At 34.5% G+C, this 17,832-nt stretch overlaps 2 protein-coding genes across 8 annotated transcripts in view; one reads left to right on the top strand and one right to left on the bottom strand.

Moving 5' to 3' along the window:
* The window catches only part of LOC111057538 (ADAMTS-like protein 1), a 323,119-nt gene that overhangs the window by 164,888 nt on the left and 140,399 nt on the right, over positions 1 to 17,832 (bottom strand). The window lies entirely within an intron of this gene.
* On the top strand, positions 2,852 to 6,540 carry LOC111048593. 2 transcript variants are annotated; one of them, XM_039421847.1, is made up of 5 exons: positions 2,852 to 3,093; positions 4,518 to 4,584; positions 5,046 to 5,131; positions 5,499 to 5,625; positions 6,087 to 6,526. In XM_039421847.1, the coding sequence occupies exons 1-5, from the start codon at positions 3,007 to 3,009 to the stop codon at positions 6,155 to 6,157; spliced, it is 438 nt and encodes a 145-aa protein (XP_039277781.1). In that variant the 5' UTR covers positions 2,852 to 3,006; the 3' UTR covers positions 6,158 to 6,526. The 2 variants fall into 2 exon arrangements, with proteins under 2 accessions (XP_039277781.1, XP_039277782.1); XM_039421848.1 differs by lacking the exon at positions 5,499 to 5,625 and having other exon boundaries at positions 6,087 to 6,540.

The raw sequence follows: 17,832 nt of genomic DNA, 5'->3' as shown, positions 1-17,832 counted from the left end.
ACTTGAGGCCAAATATTGGTTGCCAACCCAAGCATTTCTGTGAGCTACCAAAAACTACCCCACGAGCGATCGACTGTTTGGCGACCACTGATGTATAGTTTCCTATAATGTTCACTCCAAATTCACACGAATCTATATGTCATACCATTATATAGAATCTGTATTGAAAGGGTTTACTAGCTTGAAATGAAAGAAAAACTTTGAAATTTATTCACTGGGCACAAAATATTGCGTACAGAGAAGTTTGAGAAGAGTAATAATATCCAGATAAAAGAAGCATTATAGAGCATTTAGCTCCATATTGATGGTGAAAAAATGACTAGATGAGTATTTTCAACGCAATTATCTTCTAGCGTATCAATTTTCCCATTTTCAAGCTATTTTCCTTGTTAAATAAAAAGACTAAGTAATTGTCATAAACCACAGATTTTATTGAAAGTTAGAGAGACCGCTTTTGGATGTTACACCATTGTTAATCTCTGTAAATCATTGAAAGTTGGAAAGACAATAAAATCTGTGGTTTTTGACAATTTCTTTGTCTTTTTATTCAATATAAATAATTACCACAATATGAAATCCTGAAAAATTTCATTGTCATAATATCAAGGTCAATCCTCGTTTTTCCCAAAATATGATGTTTCTCAGTCGTACTGATATCTGTTCGACATCAGGTAATACATCTTATCCATAATTGAATGTTTCATCCCCTATAGAAGCCCATATGAGTGATAATCATGAGTTATTGATGAGTACAGTCAATTATTATCCACCTCAAATTACTCAGGAGTAATCTACAAACTCTTCATGCTTACACTATTATCCCATTCCATATTCTTCAAACCGTACTCATGAAACATTAAACTCATCACACAATTTATTTTAAGAAGATTGAAATCTCTCCATAACTTCAAAATGATACCCTTTTGGAATGATTGGATTAGAGCAGCATAAACAATTACATGATATATACATTAAGCCGCATCCACAAAATATATGTATGGTATGATAATTCAATGTACAATCAGTTGTACAAGCTGGGTAAGCTTAGTTTCGGTATGGAAATGATTCGATGTTATGCGAATAAAAATTACTTGAGAATGGGAAAATTGATACACTAGGAGATATAATTGCGTTGAAAATACTCATCTAGTCATTTTTTCACCATCAATATGGAGATAAATGCTCTATAATGTTTCTTCATCAGGTAATACATCTTATTCATAATTAAATGTTTTATCCCCTATAGAAGCCCATATGAGTGATACTCATGAGTTATTGATGAGTACAGTCAATTATTATTCACCAAACTGCATGATTTTTGCAAGTACAGTAAAGAAATCGATCCATAGAACCGAAGCGACGTTACAAACATTGGAAATGTGCAAAACAACTGATGTTAATACTAGTCGCTCAATTATTCAAACGGTAACAATATATGGATAATTAACCCTTGTTAGAGAGTGTGATAAGGTGTTGCAGTGATTTATGTGGAGCGATAATACCCGAAACTGTTGTTGCATTGATGGGAGCGCCTAGAGATAAGCCGCGACTAGTTTGCTGTGCTTTCAGTTGGGATTCCGCAATGGTCAACGGAGAGGAAATATTAATCAGTGCACTGATTGTAGGGGCGAATGACAATATTGATTGGTTACTTTTGAGGTCAGTGTTGTTGAGGCACTCGGCTTGCAGTACACACTGACCTACATGCTCTCAGCCCTTATCCATTTAGCCCTCATTCCCAACTCCAGCAGATTCCCTTTGCATTTGCGAGCGCGGCCAGATTGGTCTGCTTTCCGCCTCACGGAATCCTCAGTGGCATTCGACTGAGCCCTGCATCAAATCGACATCACACTCTGACTGCATCCTCCGTTCCATGGGTAGCCCAAATCACATTGATTCGCATAACATCGAATCAATTCCATACCGAAACTAAGATTACCCAGCTTGTACAACTGATTGTACATTGAATTATCATACCATACATATATTCTGTGGATGCGGCTTAATGTATATATTATGTAGTGGTTTAATGCTGCTTTAATCCAATCATTCCAAAGGGGTATCATTTTGAAGTTATAGAGAGATTTCAATCTTCTCAAAATAAATTGGGTGATGAGTTTTATGTTTCATGAGTACGGTTTGAAGAGTATGGTATGGGATAAGAATAAGCATGAAGAGTTTGTAGATTACTCCTGAGTAATTTAAGTGTTTCTAATGACTACTGCGGGAATTATTTTTGTATAGGGAAGAATAATAACTGAATTATTCCTCAACTTACTAGGAGGGTGGTTCGTAGATTACTCCTGAGTAATTATTACTAAGAAGTTATTACTTCATTTTAAACACTGCGACCTTTTTTTTCTTATTTTGGGATCCCCCTCCAGGATTTTATTTTGATCCTGATTTTGACATTTCGACCCCCCCCCTTCAAAAATTTCAAGGATGAAGGCAGTGTCCAACTCCCCCCCCCTTCCACCTGTGGGCACCCCTGGTGAGTATGTAGAGTAGGCTTCATCAGTGAAAATCAAATTAAATGTCAGCTGCAATGAAAAATATCATTGGTCCAGTCAGAAAAAATGATTCTCACATTAAGATGCGTTTACTCCACACTTATTAACAAAATTTTATTTTTCCGTCCTTATAGATTCTATTAGATTAAACGGAGCTTGACAAACACATATGCACATTACGTTGTGTATGATAAGTTATGTTCAATCTGATAGAATCTATAAGGACGGAAGAATGAACATTTTGTTAATAACTTTGGTGTGAACGTAGCCTTCCTAAACGTACAAATAATTTCTTTATGAGGTAGTTTTTCTAAACAACGTTTAAAAAATGTTTCCAAGGTGTTTGGATCAGTAGCAGTTTAGAAACATGCATAATGACAGCTGTACACACTTAGAGTAAACCCTTCCTTGAAAATAATAATATTGATGAAATCTATTCAAATTTTAAAATACTGTTCTTGTCATCAAATTACAAAATTTATTTTAATTATTTGAAATGTGTAGGTTTGATACAAGTATTTGTGGATGCTCTTTGCAGACTGGATCTTCAATAGTTTGTGTATATCACGCACTACTTTCATTGGTGAGTTAACAACATAATTCATTTTAACCTCAAACCAATATTGTTCTGATCTAGTGTTTTGAAATAGTATCAGAATTAATAAAAATTACCTTGTTTTCAGATGCAAATTCAGTGAATGTATTTGGTCTTTTTTTGCAATGTGTTTAATTGATCTCTTATGAAAATATAAATCTTCTTCCCTTTTTTGAATTATTTCGTCACGACATGTTCGGCTACTAATGTTTTTATTCAATAGTAGCCCTGAAGCTGTGTTTACACCAAAGTTATTTACAAAATTCTAATAACTGAATCCTTATAGATTCTATTAGATTAAACAAAAACTTATCATACAAATGATGAACATAAATGTGCTTGTCAAGCTCCGTTCAATCTAATAGAATCTATAAGGATTAAGTTATTGACATTTCGTTAATAACTTTGGTGTAAACCCAGCTTGAGAAAAAAAATCAATTGATCCCTTTCTATGATATTTGATAATGATTTTACAAATAATTTTATGATGAAATCACGGTTTACTGTTAATTTTTTAAGTAGTCCTACTCTAAATATTTTGTGTAAAAGCTTGAAAAAAAGTAAAATTATTACAAACAACAAACATTTTTACTAATCAACTACAGTAAATCCTTATCCTATCCTATTCTATAAAACAAGCAAGTTCTGTTTATATGTTTAGATATTTAAATGTTTGAATTTCATCGGATCTCGAAAACGGCTTTAACGATTCTCACGAAATTCAGAACATATAAGATTCGATTGCACTAAATCTCATCCCTGGGAAAACTCGCTGAAGGACATTAAAAGGATAATTATCATTCATCCTTGGAAAAACAGCTGATAAAAATTATTTCGTCGTCTGTGTTGGTGATGGAAGTGAGTGAGCGAGTTCATGTGTGTGGGACTGTGTCAAAATTATGATTCAGCTGTTGAAATTTTGTAATCATTCAATCAGGTACTTAGTGCCGGTTGCAAAAAAACCAGGTTATTTTCAATCCTGATAAATTCCAGTATATCCATCTTTTTGAAATGGTCTTCTCTTATTTGCTTCACGTGAAGTTGATCAGGATTCAAATTTAACCGGTTATTGTGCAACTGGGCCTTTGTGAGGGAAATTTTCGCATTCCTCTGGGAATCAATCTAAATTTACTGTGATTAGATAGAACATTTCTGTATGAATGTTATTATAATTTCTACTTTCGTAATAAATTGTTTATGCTTTTGTACTCCAGAGCGAAGCTCAGTCCCCGATATTCATGTTTAATAAGATAAATCAATATGTTTTCAAATGATTATCAATTAAAAAGAGTAGGCTACAGCAGAAGCGAAGGATGATAACGTTTACTCATCAATAACGTTCTTTTAAGAGTCGAGTTTATTAATACCATACTCTTTTAAAAGGTAAATTTGAACCTCTTTCTTTGTTGCAGAATCTTGTCGTTGGTTCTGCTGTTTTACTGCAAAATGGATCTGTTTCAGACTATAGACTCAAAAACGGTAAATCTGGTTGTTTTCAATACATTTTTGAGAACCATCAATGAGCTCTAAGGTGCTTTAAATTTTGAAAAACGTTCATTATCCGAGCTGACAATATTATTCATAGAATATGATGCTCTCGTTTCACATACTACTAAATTATTCTCTTATTCAATTTCTGGAAAAATCTTCTCAAAATGTGATGCGAATTGGAAAAAATGCATGGGAAATCTTCATAAACTCATCATCATGGGAACTATTATATCATGAATAAGAAAAAAATGTAATAACATTACATGGAAGTTGAATGAAAAATCAAATGGAACTAAACGTGTTGAATCTATTAAAGTAGAACATTCCCTACTATCTCACTATGTAGGTTACATTTATCAAGTGTCATGCTCTTACATGATTTAAACCATTACACATTCTTTCAAGCTCATTAAATAAAATGGATAATTGTAGTGGTTTTTCTATTTCAGAGTCTGAGAGTGCATTAAGAATTGTTTTGGGGTTGGGCCTTTTCACGTTCTTTCTTTTGCTCATACTTTTGGTTGGTCTAATCAAGGTAATTCTACAATTTAATGACAAATTATTCCTTATGATATATGGATGATATCTCCGAAAACCATATTTTCAATTGAATAGGCTTGGAAAGACTTGCCTTTCTTGGAAAATGTATTAGAAAATGTAGTTATCACAATATATTTATTACACATATAATAGTCAAACATAATGTCAAATTAGGTACTTAAAGTAGACATTTCCATCATTTTCCACTTTTTTCCAACACATTCAAGATTTTAAAACCGTTTTCGATCACCTTTATTACTCGATTCTAATTCAACTTTTTAGAAGTGATTCCTACATTTATTTTTATAACGATATTCCATAGAAACATTATATTAACTTTCAATTTTTTTCAAACTTCCCAGAGAAACCGGTTGGCTGTTTTTGTTTTCCTGTTTTACCTGTCTATATGGATATCCTTTGTTGTATTTGGAATTATACTTTCTATCATAACAGGAAATAATACAAATTTAATTTATGTAATCCATACTGGTAAGGCAATTCACTTTTCATTTTTTGTTTATCATTATTGATTAGGCCTAAGTTTTATTGAAAATTTTCATTTTTCACCCATCAAATTTTAAATTTGTGAAATTTCCATTCACTAGAATATTATTATAATTCTCAAGTTTGCTCTATTTTCTTGCGTTACTTAATCAATCATTGAAAATCTCTTACATTATTCGATTGAATTATGGAAATAAAAAAATATGCTTGAAGGGTGAGAAACAAATGCTGTTTTATCAATAGAGTTGATTACATTCTTCAATAATCAAACTTCAACATATCAAAGAAGTTTCCATTTTCATTTTTATTTCTAGTCAAAGTATTTAAGTTTGTTTTATTGATTGAGTTTATGGAATTTTCCATTATTCAAAATTCAACATCTTAATGTAGCTTTCATTTACTTTGCTATCTCTAGTTTCAATTTTGTTTTTTTTAAACCTTTACAGTGTTGGATATATATTGCTGGATGGTCCTTTATAATTATTGGATGGAGCTGAAAGAAGAAGAAGAGTATTGAAAAAGGGGTTCGAACAGCAACGCACATTTACATAATTGAACTCATAATATTAGAATCAACAAAAATATCTTTGAACAAAGATTGTGTCTTTTAATTGTGTCAAAAAAGGTTCGAATTGTTGGCTACCCATTAAAATGTATCACCCATTTTTGAACATTTTGAATAAAGCAATATCTCTGTGTGATAACTCTGTGAGTTATTTATAAGTTGGTGAGTAGCACCTCATTCTAATGTGTGTGAGAGATCATTTTGAGCTTCAATAAAGAAAAATCAAATTTGGATTGGAAAATAATCATGTACAAAGTAACTTCTATTTTCTGAATGTAAATGTGAATAGCAAACAATTTATGGAATTTTAATTAGTTTTGTAGCATGTTACTTTTTAAGATTAATTGTATAGCGTTGGCTACAGGGAACTAACGTTTTTTATCAATCAAACTCCATGAATTAATCCACTGGAAAACTTCACTATGATATATGGAGGTTGGAAATAAACTTATTGTGCAGGCTTTATTTCCTTGTAATATACAATTTCACTCAACCATGTACGAAGAATGATATCGTTTCAATGGTGTTGATCTTTACGCTGTCAAAAAAATGCTTTCTAAGGTTTACATCCATTCTCTCAAATAGTTGACAATCAATCTAAAAAAATTGGTTCTATACCTCAGATATTTCAAATAACTCATGAACTACTTGAACCTCGTACCAGAGAGGATATAATACTCTCACATTGTAATATTTCTCTGCACATACATCGCCTCACTGCGAGAAGTGATAGAGCAGAAAATCGTTCAGAGAGTGAATGTAAACTTCAGAGAACGTCTTCAAAAAATTGACAGCGTGGAAATAGACACCATCATAAAGATATTACTCTACGTGGGTAAATAGAATTACATATTCTGAGGGACTCATTTCTGTAAATAAACTAATTTTCGACATTGGAATTTTGGAGTGTTGTTCATTCTTCTTTAAAACTTGTATATCCTGTGGTGTATTTTTTTACTAATACTGTATTTGCAATCTTTAGAAACAAGTTAATGATAGGATATTTGATGGTATTTTTAAGTAAGTAGAAATTCTCTATTTAAACTTTCCCAATTAAACATGTTCATTTCTCCATATTAAATTATCAAATCCTTGAGCTTGAATATGAACGTTGAGAGAGATTGATTGATTGAGTACTTTATTTATGTAGATCACAATATATACTGGCTTATACACTTCTATAGCTTAAAATACAGCAAAATTATGGATGAATTTACAAAATATAAATTAAGAAAATAATTATTGAGCTGTATATAATATGAAAAAAACCCATTTGTAATAACTATAGATAAAATAGATAATATTGATATGAATCTACATAAATTGGCGGAGCTTTGGACATATCAATGTCCATTGTTTGGAATGAATATTCGAAGTATTCTTCCCACTAACTCTCTACCAAATGAGAGAGAGAGAGAGTTGAGGAAGAAGCAAAATTTCGGCGTTCCAGTTTGAAAATAGCAGAAAGAGAAGGATTTAAATCGACCTAGAAGACTGAAGTACAAAGCTTCTCCCGCAGTACCACCCTTTAGCCAAAAAACCGAAACGATGCAAGATCAGACGCTGGCACGAAAGCTGCAAGTCTCTGATAAATCAACAGAATCGTAGAGACGCACGAGTTGGATTCGCCGCCGAATATAGTAACTGATTTGTTCTCTTTTACTTTAGGGGATCACAAGTAGTCTCCTTTTCACAGACTCCTCGTCAATAAATTCATGGCCCGCCCCTCTACCCAAAGCATTTACCAATATATTGCTTCAACTGTGTAAATACGAGACGCTTTTCATCCCAGCCAAATAATAGATTCTATTGATCCGAGATTAATCTTTCGTGATACAGAAATGTATGTCTACAGACAGTTCGGTACTGATTGATAGGACTCCACAGGACCCAATGTTCATGGAGAACAGAATGAATAATGTTTGAATTTCATGCAGTTTTCAAATGAAGTAAGAATTCAATATCTTCTTCTTCTTTTTCTTATAAACAAGTAAGAAGAAGTCTCCAGATGCAGTAAGATGGCGCTCCCACCTTTGGACAACCTGCGCAGCGCTCGTAACGCGGCCAGGGGATCAATCTAATCACTGACAAACTCACAAAAATAGCCTCTGAAATCGGACTGAAATTAAAGATTAAGAATTCAATATCTTGAATCAAATTGAATTCCTGACATATCATGGCATGATGCTGGCATGAAATTCTTCTAACAATTTTCCAAACCTACTCGTTGACTGGATAGGTAAGTAGGTTACCGGAAGCAGCTTCCGGTAATCTATCATCCCGAATTCTCTTCTTAGGGTCACTCCCCCCAAAAAATGTTTGACTTCAATTTGAGTTTAGACGATTAGTTGAGGACTCAATTGGAACACATTTATTATAAAAATGCGACCATACATTGTACAATGGTTAAACGTACTCAATCGTTTAATCAACTTTAGAAAAAGCGACCCAAAGGGTGGAAAAGTACAGTAAGTATATTACCAACAGTATGGCCATTGGTATTTTTTTCCGCCGCCGCCAAGATTCCAAACATTTGAATTTTTGAATGGAGCTTATGGGCGATTATAAGATTAGTAAAATCGCTTGCCTTTACTTATTAAAGCATATTTTTGTAATTATTATTAACTTCGATATAATTTCTTTAATGTTCTTCCATATTCCCAATATAGTTTTGGAACTTGAAATAGTGATTCGTAGATAATAGCGAGATATTTAATTGAACCGTAAAAAGTATTTTGAAATTGGATTATTTAAAGTTCGATCCAATAAATTGGATGAGGAAATACAATAAAATTGAAATTTATCTTTCTGCTATTTATCTAGATCACTGGTTCCATGGCTCACTTAAGATAAATAGGTTAATTGAATAGGTTATTGATTATAGGTTTTTAATAGGTTATTGAAAGAATAAATTGTTGGAATAATGATAATACATTCAACTTTGTTCATTAACTCAATTATATCTAGGCATAATAGTATACAACAAAATTCACAGAAGAATATTGATATCCAATAGCAATAATATAATCTATCTTCACATATCTTTGTGGGTTTATAATCACTTTATTGACATAAATCAAATACTTACTATCCCTACTAACAAATGCAAATGATTTCACAATATATAATGATACAAATGATTCTACAAAATATAATTTTTTTTCATTTCATTAATAAATGGTGTAGGCTAATGAATCTATGCATATCAAATAAGCATGGTCGGCCTGAACCATACGTTGCCATAATGAACATGTTCCGGCCTTCTATCTATAGTAGGCTGTGCTGGTTGTCCGCGAAAGACCTAGAAGTGGTCTGCGATGAGTCCGAAAGAAGGAAAATTAATGTTTCAAGATTTATTAGTGTTTTAAAAATTTCCTTTTCTGCCTATATTATAATCAATTTCCCTTCGAAAATGATATATCAAACTCATCGTGAGTTCAAAATATGTCTACAATCGGTAAAAGAAGTGATAAGTTCCAAATTTCCAATGCTATATGATAGGACTTAAAAGTTTGTTTGGAATCTTAATGGCGGATTTGTACCATGTGACCGAGCTAACCAATCAGAAGCGTGACAGTCAATGGCCATACTGTGGGTAATATAGTTACTGTAGGTGGAAGCAGTTTATCGATTTCATGAAGCTATTTCTATGAGATTGATTCAATGAGGTTTGGGCACGAAAAATCACTTTACATCCCAAAACCTACGAGCACTTAAATAAGATGAACCTAATCCTCCCTATAATCTCGATGAGTCGGTGAATAATGAGTATAATGCATTCAGGAAGTACACTGATTCCAGAAATCTCTTTAAAAAAATGTATCTGTCAGTACATTGTTCATATGGCGTGAAATAGAGAAGCGCTCATTATGAAAAATAAATAGCAGAGCTGGGGAAGCGCAAGTAAGCGATAAATAGGAAAGGGATCGTTGAATAATTCACAGGTGGAGCGCGGGATATTTGCGAGTAGCCTACATGGGGCGCTCGATTCTCTCAACCGAACTGAGCCGTTGGCTGCGATGAGGATATTCCGGTGCAAGTCCCGCCATGCCGTGAATTACGGCCTTACACTCCAGACAGCCGTCCGTCCATCAAGGCCTCCGCCTCCCTATTGAAAAAGCATATATTATGATGGATGAAATATTGTCTGACTCCAAGTCGAACTTCCGAAAAACCTTTTTCCATCACTCCTTTCTTTCATCACCACCCTCCATCTCATCCTTCATAGAACCAAGTAGTACTACACACGACGACGAAAGGAAACGTGTCTTCTGCCAATAACAATATGCCTCGATCAATTCGCTCGGAAATTGAAGGTCGACGCTGCTATGGATAACTTTTTGATGAATTGCACCGGAGCTGAACTAGTACGTGAACACTGGGAGCCAATCCAGGTCGAAGTAGGCAGGCAAGTTTGATGGCGATCTCTACTCTTCCAATACTGTGAGTCGGGTCTAGTCTTTCTAAGCCAATATCTGTTTGTTTGAATGAACCAAAACATATTCATTCATTTTACCGGGGTTTTTGTAACCTTCATGTTGGTGAGTAAGTGCTGATGTTTGCACATCACTTCAAACTAAGTTTCATCTTAAACTGGATTAAATTCATATCAAGCCTCGTTTATTATAATGTGATTCATTTTGAATTCAAGCCTCTTTCAAAAGTACTTTCAGTGATAATTTGTTAATTAGCGTGTCCACTCACGACAGAACAAATGCATCGAACGGACATGTCTTTGAACGGAAATACATTCACGTAAAAACTTTACTCGATTGTATAATTTTACAAGCAATAACAAAATGAAAATAGTTGAGATCACTCCTTTTTAGGCTAGGTCTGCGTCAAGGAATGGTTTATCTTAAACAATCAATAACAATAAATAATCCACTGGGAAATTACAAATGATGATGATATAATGATATTCATAATAATGTATTTATAAAACCTCAAACTGAGCAGCGAAGAAAATCTAAAAAACAATATATTGTAGATATAAAACCTGACCTCAATAGTATATTTTGCACCTAGAGCAGAAAATGAGATTTTTCCGGCTCGAAATCGGTTTTCAAGGCCGAGGCCGTAGGCCGAGGACTAGAAAAGATTGAGAGCTGGAAAAAACTTTTTTGCCCTTGGTGCGAACGCTATTAAATTTTTCGCCACACACAAAAATAAACAATATATATATGAGAATAGTTGTTTCCTAAGCACTTCCGAAAGCAGAAATGGAAGGTGATAGCTCTAGCAAATCTGAGGTAATCTGAATATCAGGGAATTGTCCAAGTATTTTTATTTTTTATTCTGATTTGTCTAAATAACCTAAAAGATTATGTTCAATTATGTGGGAGGTTGAGTTTATACTTTTTTATTCTTTCAAATGACAATAATATGATATTATAATAAATGCTTTAATTATTGAAAAATGAACACAAATAATGAAAAGTTTTTTGATCAGCTGTTTTTTGATCACCTTTCTTAGTTCCATGTTAGCGGCTGGAAAGGGTACTCTTTCGCGCCTAGGCCGGAAAGAAACCTGTTCTGACGTCAGACGAGAGTCGTCTGCAAACAATGTCTTTCAGATCTACGTAGGGACTCGAAAACAGCTGCTTTCTGTGCAGTGTGGCGAAAAAAATTTTACTCGAAATCATGTATGACGAGCACACACACACATGCTCAGCACACTTAGGCTAGGCACACATCAAATAGTCAAAACAAGACAAGACACGTTTAGTCACAATACTTCACATAGTTGCTTATGAAGACATGTCCAATTGCAATGACTAATCGGTGTGTGTTGCTTCATAAGCAACATATTGTGACTAATCGTGACTAGTCTTGTCTTGACTAACTGGTGTGTGCCCACCCTTACCCTGTGCTCAGTGGTCAGCCTAAAGGCTAGTTACACACGACTTTTGGACGGACGTACGAATTTTCGCCGTCTTTTTAAATTCTATCAGATTAGACAGATAATGTTCATCAAGTTCCGTTCAATCTAATTTCATAAGGGAGGCAAAATACCGAATGTCCAAAAATCGGTGTGTGTGTGTTTGTGTGTGTGTGTGTGTGTGTGTGTGTGTGTGTGTGTGTGTGTGTGTAACTGGCTCAATATTCCATATCATCAAGACTCAACTTCAAACTTATGTTGAAGAAGAATATTGAAATACTCGTCACATCATTTGACGAGTCAAATTCTCACATCAGTGACGAATTCTGGAAAGTCACTTTGAGCGACAGCAGTCTTCACATTTCGAAACTGAATGCAAGGGGTTGAAATCCGTCGGATTCTAGTCATTCTTTCCAGCAAGGGTCGAAAATATTTGCGAGAACAGGAATTCCATTCGAGATTCCTGACAGCCAGAAAACGTTTGTTAACTGCTGTAATTGATCTTCTTTCCAATCTGGCTGGCTGAGATGCAATTTGAAATGGACTGCAACGCTGGTTGAGATTTGATCTTCCAACATTTCATTCTTTCCTACCATCTGAGATTCCGTTATCATTGCGTTTACAAGAATAATACCTTGAGAAATTGATAACTTCATTACTGCTGAATGTAATTCTAGCCGTTCTAGAGCAGTGAAGGTGGAATTTTCCCATTATTGATGATTTGTTGATTAAACTCAGCTCTGAAGAATAATGGGAGGGATGAAACACATCATTTATCTCATCAAGCGAATGGATTTTTTACTGAGGAAATGTTAACCTACCATTGCTGCAGATAAAGCTTTTTCCTGGAGATGAAGTTTCAACAGCTCAGTCAAATAAATGAAGCTCCGTTTACCGACAGGTAGGAAATAAAATTGTGTTCTCAATTTCATTTATCAAATTGATAAAGAGGAAGTCTCAAGTGATTTCTAGAATGATGGAGCACTCAAAACTCTATTGCTGTATCCACCTTCTTTCACATCTCATTATTCATTCTTATTGCATCTTTCTAAAAACAGGTTAAAGGTGAAAGTAGAAGAATGTAACATCGAATAATAATAATTAGTAGTAGCTGAATATTCTGAGGTATAAAATGAATGTCAATATTGCAACGTATTAATAAATATCTTCGACATTTTCTCAAGGAAACTTATTGAAAAAATGAGATATCAAAAATGGACATCTGCTCCAGGATGTGATAGTTTTCTTGTTCACAAAACTACGGGTTGATCGTGTATATTATGATCAAAGTCCGATTTCGCCAAGGTTAGTCAAGTCATTTTTCGATTATGGTCAATTCAGGTATGCTTTACAACGAGTGCACTGGAACTCATGATTTCTATGGGGATGATTCCTATGGATAAATCGAGTGCGCACTTGCATTGATCAATCCTATCCAGCATTTTAAGCAAATGTCTTGACCGAGCTAAGTTGAATCGGGCACAGTGTTCAAATTAAAAATGATGCTCCTAAAAAATGTTCCGTGACATTCTCACTTTTTCTGCTTACACCACTAAAATAAAAGTGAAACTCCCTTATAATAATGCACATGATTATATCCTCATCTACGTTCACGTTTACACTTACATGAGTTACGAATATCACTCCAAAAGTTGATGACTGTTTATGAGTGAAAATATAAAGACATCATGAAAAGTGATAAATTTTTGAGAGGAATCAGAAAGAGTCATAATATAATCAAGCTTGAGGAAATCATCAAGAATGGTGAGTTGATGATGAGCGTTCTCCATTATCGAAACACTTTATAGAACAATATCACTGCAAAAGTTCATTACTGCTTAGGGCCGTTTGCACAGTGACATTTTAAACAAAATTTCATTTTAAACTCCTTTTAAATTCCTAAACTCCCAGTTACATGACATTTTTTTTTCTTAGTTTATTGTTAAAGTTGGCATTCATTCTATTTATGTATTTTATTATTTGTAGGCACCTGTTGTAAAATCTTGTAGGTTTAGCGGGACCAATTTTGTAATGCTTTTTACTGAATAAAATGATTGATTGATTGAGCTGGATTAAATCCGTATCAAGTCTCGTTTGTTATAATGCGGTTCATTTTGAGTTCAAGCCACCAGCTGATTAAATTCAGTTTCAGCGTTGACTGTGCAAACGGCCCTTAGAGTGAAAATATTCAACTCATTATGGAAAATTTTATTCTATTGAGAGTTATTATGAAGAGTCAAAATATTCTTAAGCTTAATCACCAAGAGCAGTGAGTTAATGATATGCGTACTCCATCGCCGAAACCCTTTATAAAACATTATCAACAGTGAATAGAAGATATAAGAAGGAGCGCATGAATTGTTCGAAATACACACATTACCATACTCTCGAGCACAAATGGGTTTCATGAAGGAGTGGTGGTGTGAGATGGCTTCCGTGCAAGACGTTACTGAGGACAGCAGACATAACCGGAAGGTTACTGTGTAGATTCAAAGTTTCCGCCCTTTCACTGTTCGCGAAACAAGACAACATACAACAGCGGCAATCTCCTTAACTAGTTTGGCGTGATTCCAGGCGCGCTCCAGTATAAATTACTCTTCGGACGTCACCGTCTTGGGGAGGAAATCGGGCGGCGGACTCCACTCAGCTGCCATTCTACTCTCTGGCATCATCGGTCACACTTCTATCCTATAGACGTATAACTCTCCTCTTCCTCTATTGATTTTATACCAAATGGGTACAGAACCACGAATAAATCAAGTGGAGTGCTACTATTAGACTACAATTCCAGTCAGCATAAAATGAACCTTCAAGAAGTAGTAGAAGTCAAGAGGAGTTTCTTTGATTTATGAAACATTTCTAAAGTTAAATCACAGAACTGACTTGAATAAATTGAGAGGCATCAATTGATAAGACCAATATTGTCGAAAAGAGCTTGATGAATATCGATGATCAGCGATCAATAGAATAAATATATCGTCGTACTAAATAGAAAACCTTCATATTTTAGTATATACGAGTTATTATCTGTTCTGATAAATCAAATGTTTCTATTCGTTTCAATGGAAATTTAGTGTTAGTATGCATTAGATCTTCTTCTTGTGGTTCCTATCCGATCCGTTTCGGATGTTGGCAACCAGCATGACAAGCCTAATTTTGTTCACATCCATGCGGAAGAGTTCAGCTGACATCCGAAACCGATAGGAACCACAAGAAGAATGCATTAGGTCTTGCAAGATATGGTAATTATCAAGGTATATAGAATACATACAATGTATTATAGGTAGATTGGTTATTATTAGTAGACTATTATTAGCGTATGGCATATATAGACGCACACAAATGCATAGGTAGTCAAAGAAAAATCTGGTACCGTTGTGAGGTTAATAAATACTGTAAATATATTAAATTTTGATGTCGAGGTTGTCAATGTAGTGTAGTGATTGTGAAGAGACCGAGATAAAATCATTTAAATAGATTTGGTAATACATTTTGATTTGTGATAAAGAATCAGTGAAGAATTGATAGTCCAATCTTTTGAGTTGATTGTAGATTATACAAAATGAACAATAATTTTTAAAATCAATTATTTTTTCCCAATAATTAAATCTATATTTGTGATAAAGAATCATTGAAGAATTGATAGTCCAATCTTTTAAGTTGATTGTAGATTATACAAAATGAACAATAATTTTTCCCCAATAATTAAATCTATAGCTGAGGGAGTGAGATGAGAATACAGAGTCGTGAGACATATCTATGAACATAGTTCTAGCAAGCTCGTAAGCTCAATCCTTCTTATCATGGAGAGACACATCATATAATTCTTGCCAGAGAAGAACTGGTTTGTTACACATCCAGCGTTTTAACAGCTTTTCTACTGTAAAAAGCTTGCGGCCACACTCCGGAAAATCCTTGAGCCGACACTCATTAGTAACGACAATTCTGGAATAATTGCAGTCATAATTTCCAGCCGGCAAAAGTGAGAGTAGCTTATTTGAGAGTAGTTTGGTTGGCATGGCAGAGGGAAGAAAGCACTGTTCACCGCTCGGATAGAGATAAGAAGGGATTTGTCTTGGGTAATGTGTGTCTTCATTATTTATTGACTGGAGGGCCAAATGCAATCCTCTTATCATGTGGAGCATTATTCTGGTGCGGATAGCGAAATTATTGTTCTCTGCTCTGGTTAACTGAGAATACGCCACTCATCCGCCACTATTCGCATCTTTCATAATGGACATGCAATTTCAGGCTTCATCACTATAATGATGGAAAGCTCGGAAAATAACGAACAAAAGACTCACTCAATTATTATTCACTTTGATAGGCGACTGAGTATTATTATCGTGCTATATACAATCCATATTATGGATTGAGTTTAAGTTTATTCTGAGAGTAGTTTTGAGTTGTAAGGTTTGTTTGTGATTTGGTTCTCTCTATAGATATCTCCACTGCAACAAAACGTTATGATCTCTCCATGCCAAGATTGAAGATTCTATTCGTCCATCTGTAAAGTCCATCATCAATTTAATCGATTAATTATTCCGTATAGAGTGAGAATAATTTTCTTCTGAAATGAGATGAGTATCGATGGTTGGAACTATTATTACCTGGAAGATATGAACTACATTCTCCATAATGATCATCAGAGAATGATTCTACTATACTCTTGGATTGGATATTTTGTATTTCCTCTTCTATCATAATCAAACTACCATTAATTAATCCGTATAGAGTGAGAATAATTTTCTTCTGAAATGAGATGAGTATCGATGGTTAGAACTATTATTACCTGGAAGATATGAACTACATTCTCCATAATGATCATCAGAGAATGATTCTACTATACTCTTGGATTAGATATTTTGTATTTCCTTTTCTATCATAATCAAACTACCATTTTTTTACAAGTTATCCAATCAATTCAAAAAGCAAATTCAGAATATAACGAATGTATTAGACTAGTAATTTCAAATACAGTAATTGAAATTTATTGATTTTTTCAGTTATCATAATTGATTGGAGAAGTCGAACATCATTTTTTTTACTCTACTGGTATTTCATTTGATTTCTTAATTTGATTATGAATCCAGAAAAAGTTTACACTATGTTCGTGTACATGTATCGAGTTTCAAGAAAACGATGTTGAATTTGGAACTTATCGTTCTTTTGCAGTGATATATCTGCATACAAGATGTAGAATTACTTTTTCTGAGAACTATTTGTAATATCCGTACGTGTAGGAACAGTTTGCTGGTGGGATAAAGAAGAGAGAGTAAAAACTTTGCAGCCTCGCGATTGTGGGTAGACGTTTGATAAATGTTTGAAAGCCACCAAACCACAAAGGTGCCGGATTCCGCTCAGCTCAGCACACAACAGAAAAAAGCTGCGGACAGGGCTGTGCGATTAACATAGCAGAGCAGAGCAGCTGCTGTAGTGAGCCGATGTTTTGCGATTCTCAGTGTTTCCGGTGTAAATATCGCGACCGTAGACTCACTAACCAAAATGGTGGGGCGAGGTTCAAAGTTGAAGTTTGTGGAAAGTGATGGTGTGGTTGGTAGCAAGGGGTGTGTGGGTGCTGGGAGGTAATTGTTGGTACAAGGGGCGCGGGAGGGGAATGCTTGCTGAGGAGCAAAGTCAGCCTGTGATGTTGTCTCCCCTCCTCCGGTAGTCTTCCCGCATAGCGCGGACATTGAGTAATTAATGAACCCTGTTCTGATCACCTGCTTCACCAACCCCCACCCCT

The sequence above is a fragment of the Nilaparvata lugens genome, chromosome 2 (assembly GCF_014356525.2).
Source record: "Nilaparvata lugens isolate BPH chromosome 2, ASM1435652v1, whole genome shotgun sequence".
Taxonomy (NCBI): Eukaryota; Metazoa; Arthropoda; class Insecta; order Hemiptera; family Delphacidae; genus Nilaparvata; species Nilaparvata lugens.
The sequence above is the reverse complement of the archived record's forward strand: the minus strand, read 5'-3'. Positions and strand labels throughout refer to the sequence as shown.

Bases quoted from the DNA above. Each gene is read 5' to 3' on its own strand.
- LOC111048593 (XM_039421847.1), top strand. From the start codon at position 3,007: ATGTGTAGGTTTGATACAAGTATTTGTGGATGCTCTTTGCAGACTGGA. The intron at 5,132-5,498 runs GTAATTCTACAA...CAAACTTCCCAG, and splicing joins TTTTGGTTGGTCTAATCAAG to AGAAACCGGTTGGCTGTTTT. The intron at 5,626-6,086 runs GTAAGGCAATTC...AAACCTTTACAG, and splicing joins AATTTATGTAATCCATACTG to TGTTGGATATATATTGCTGG.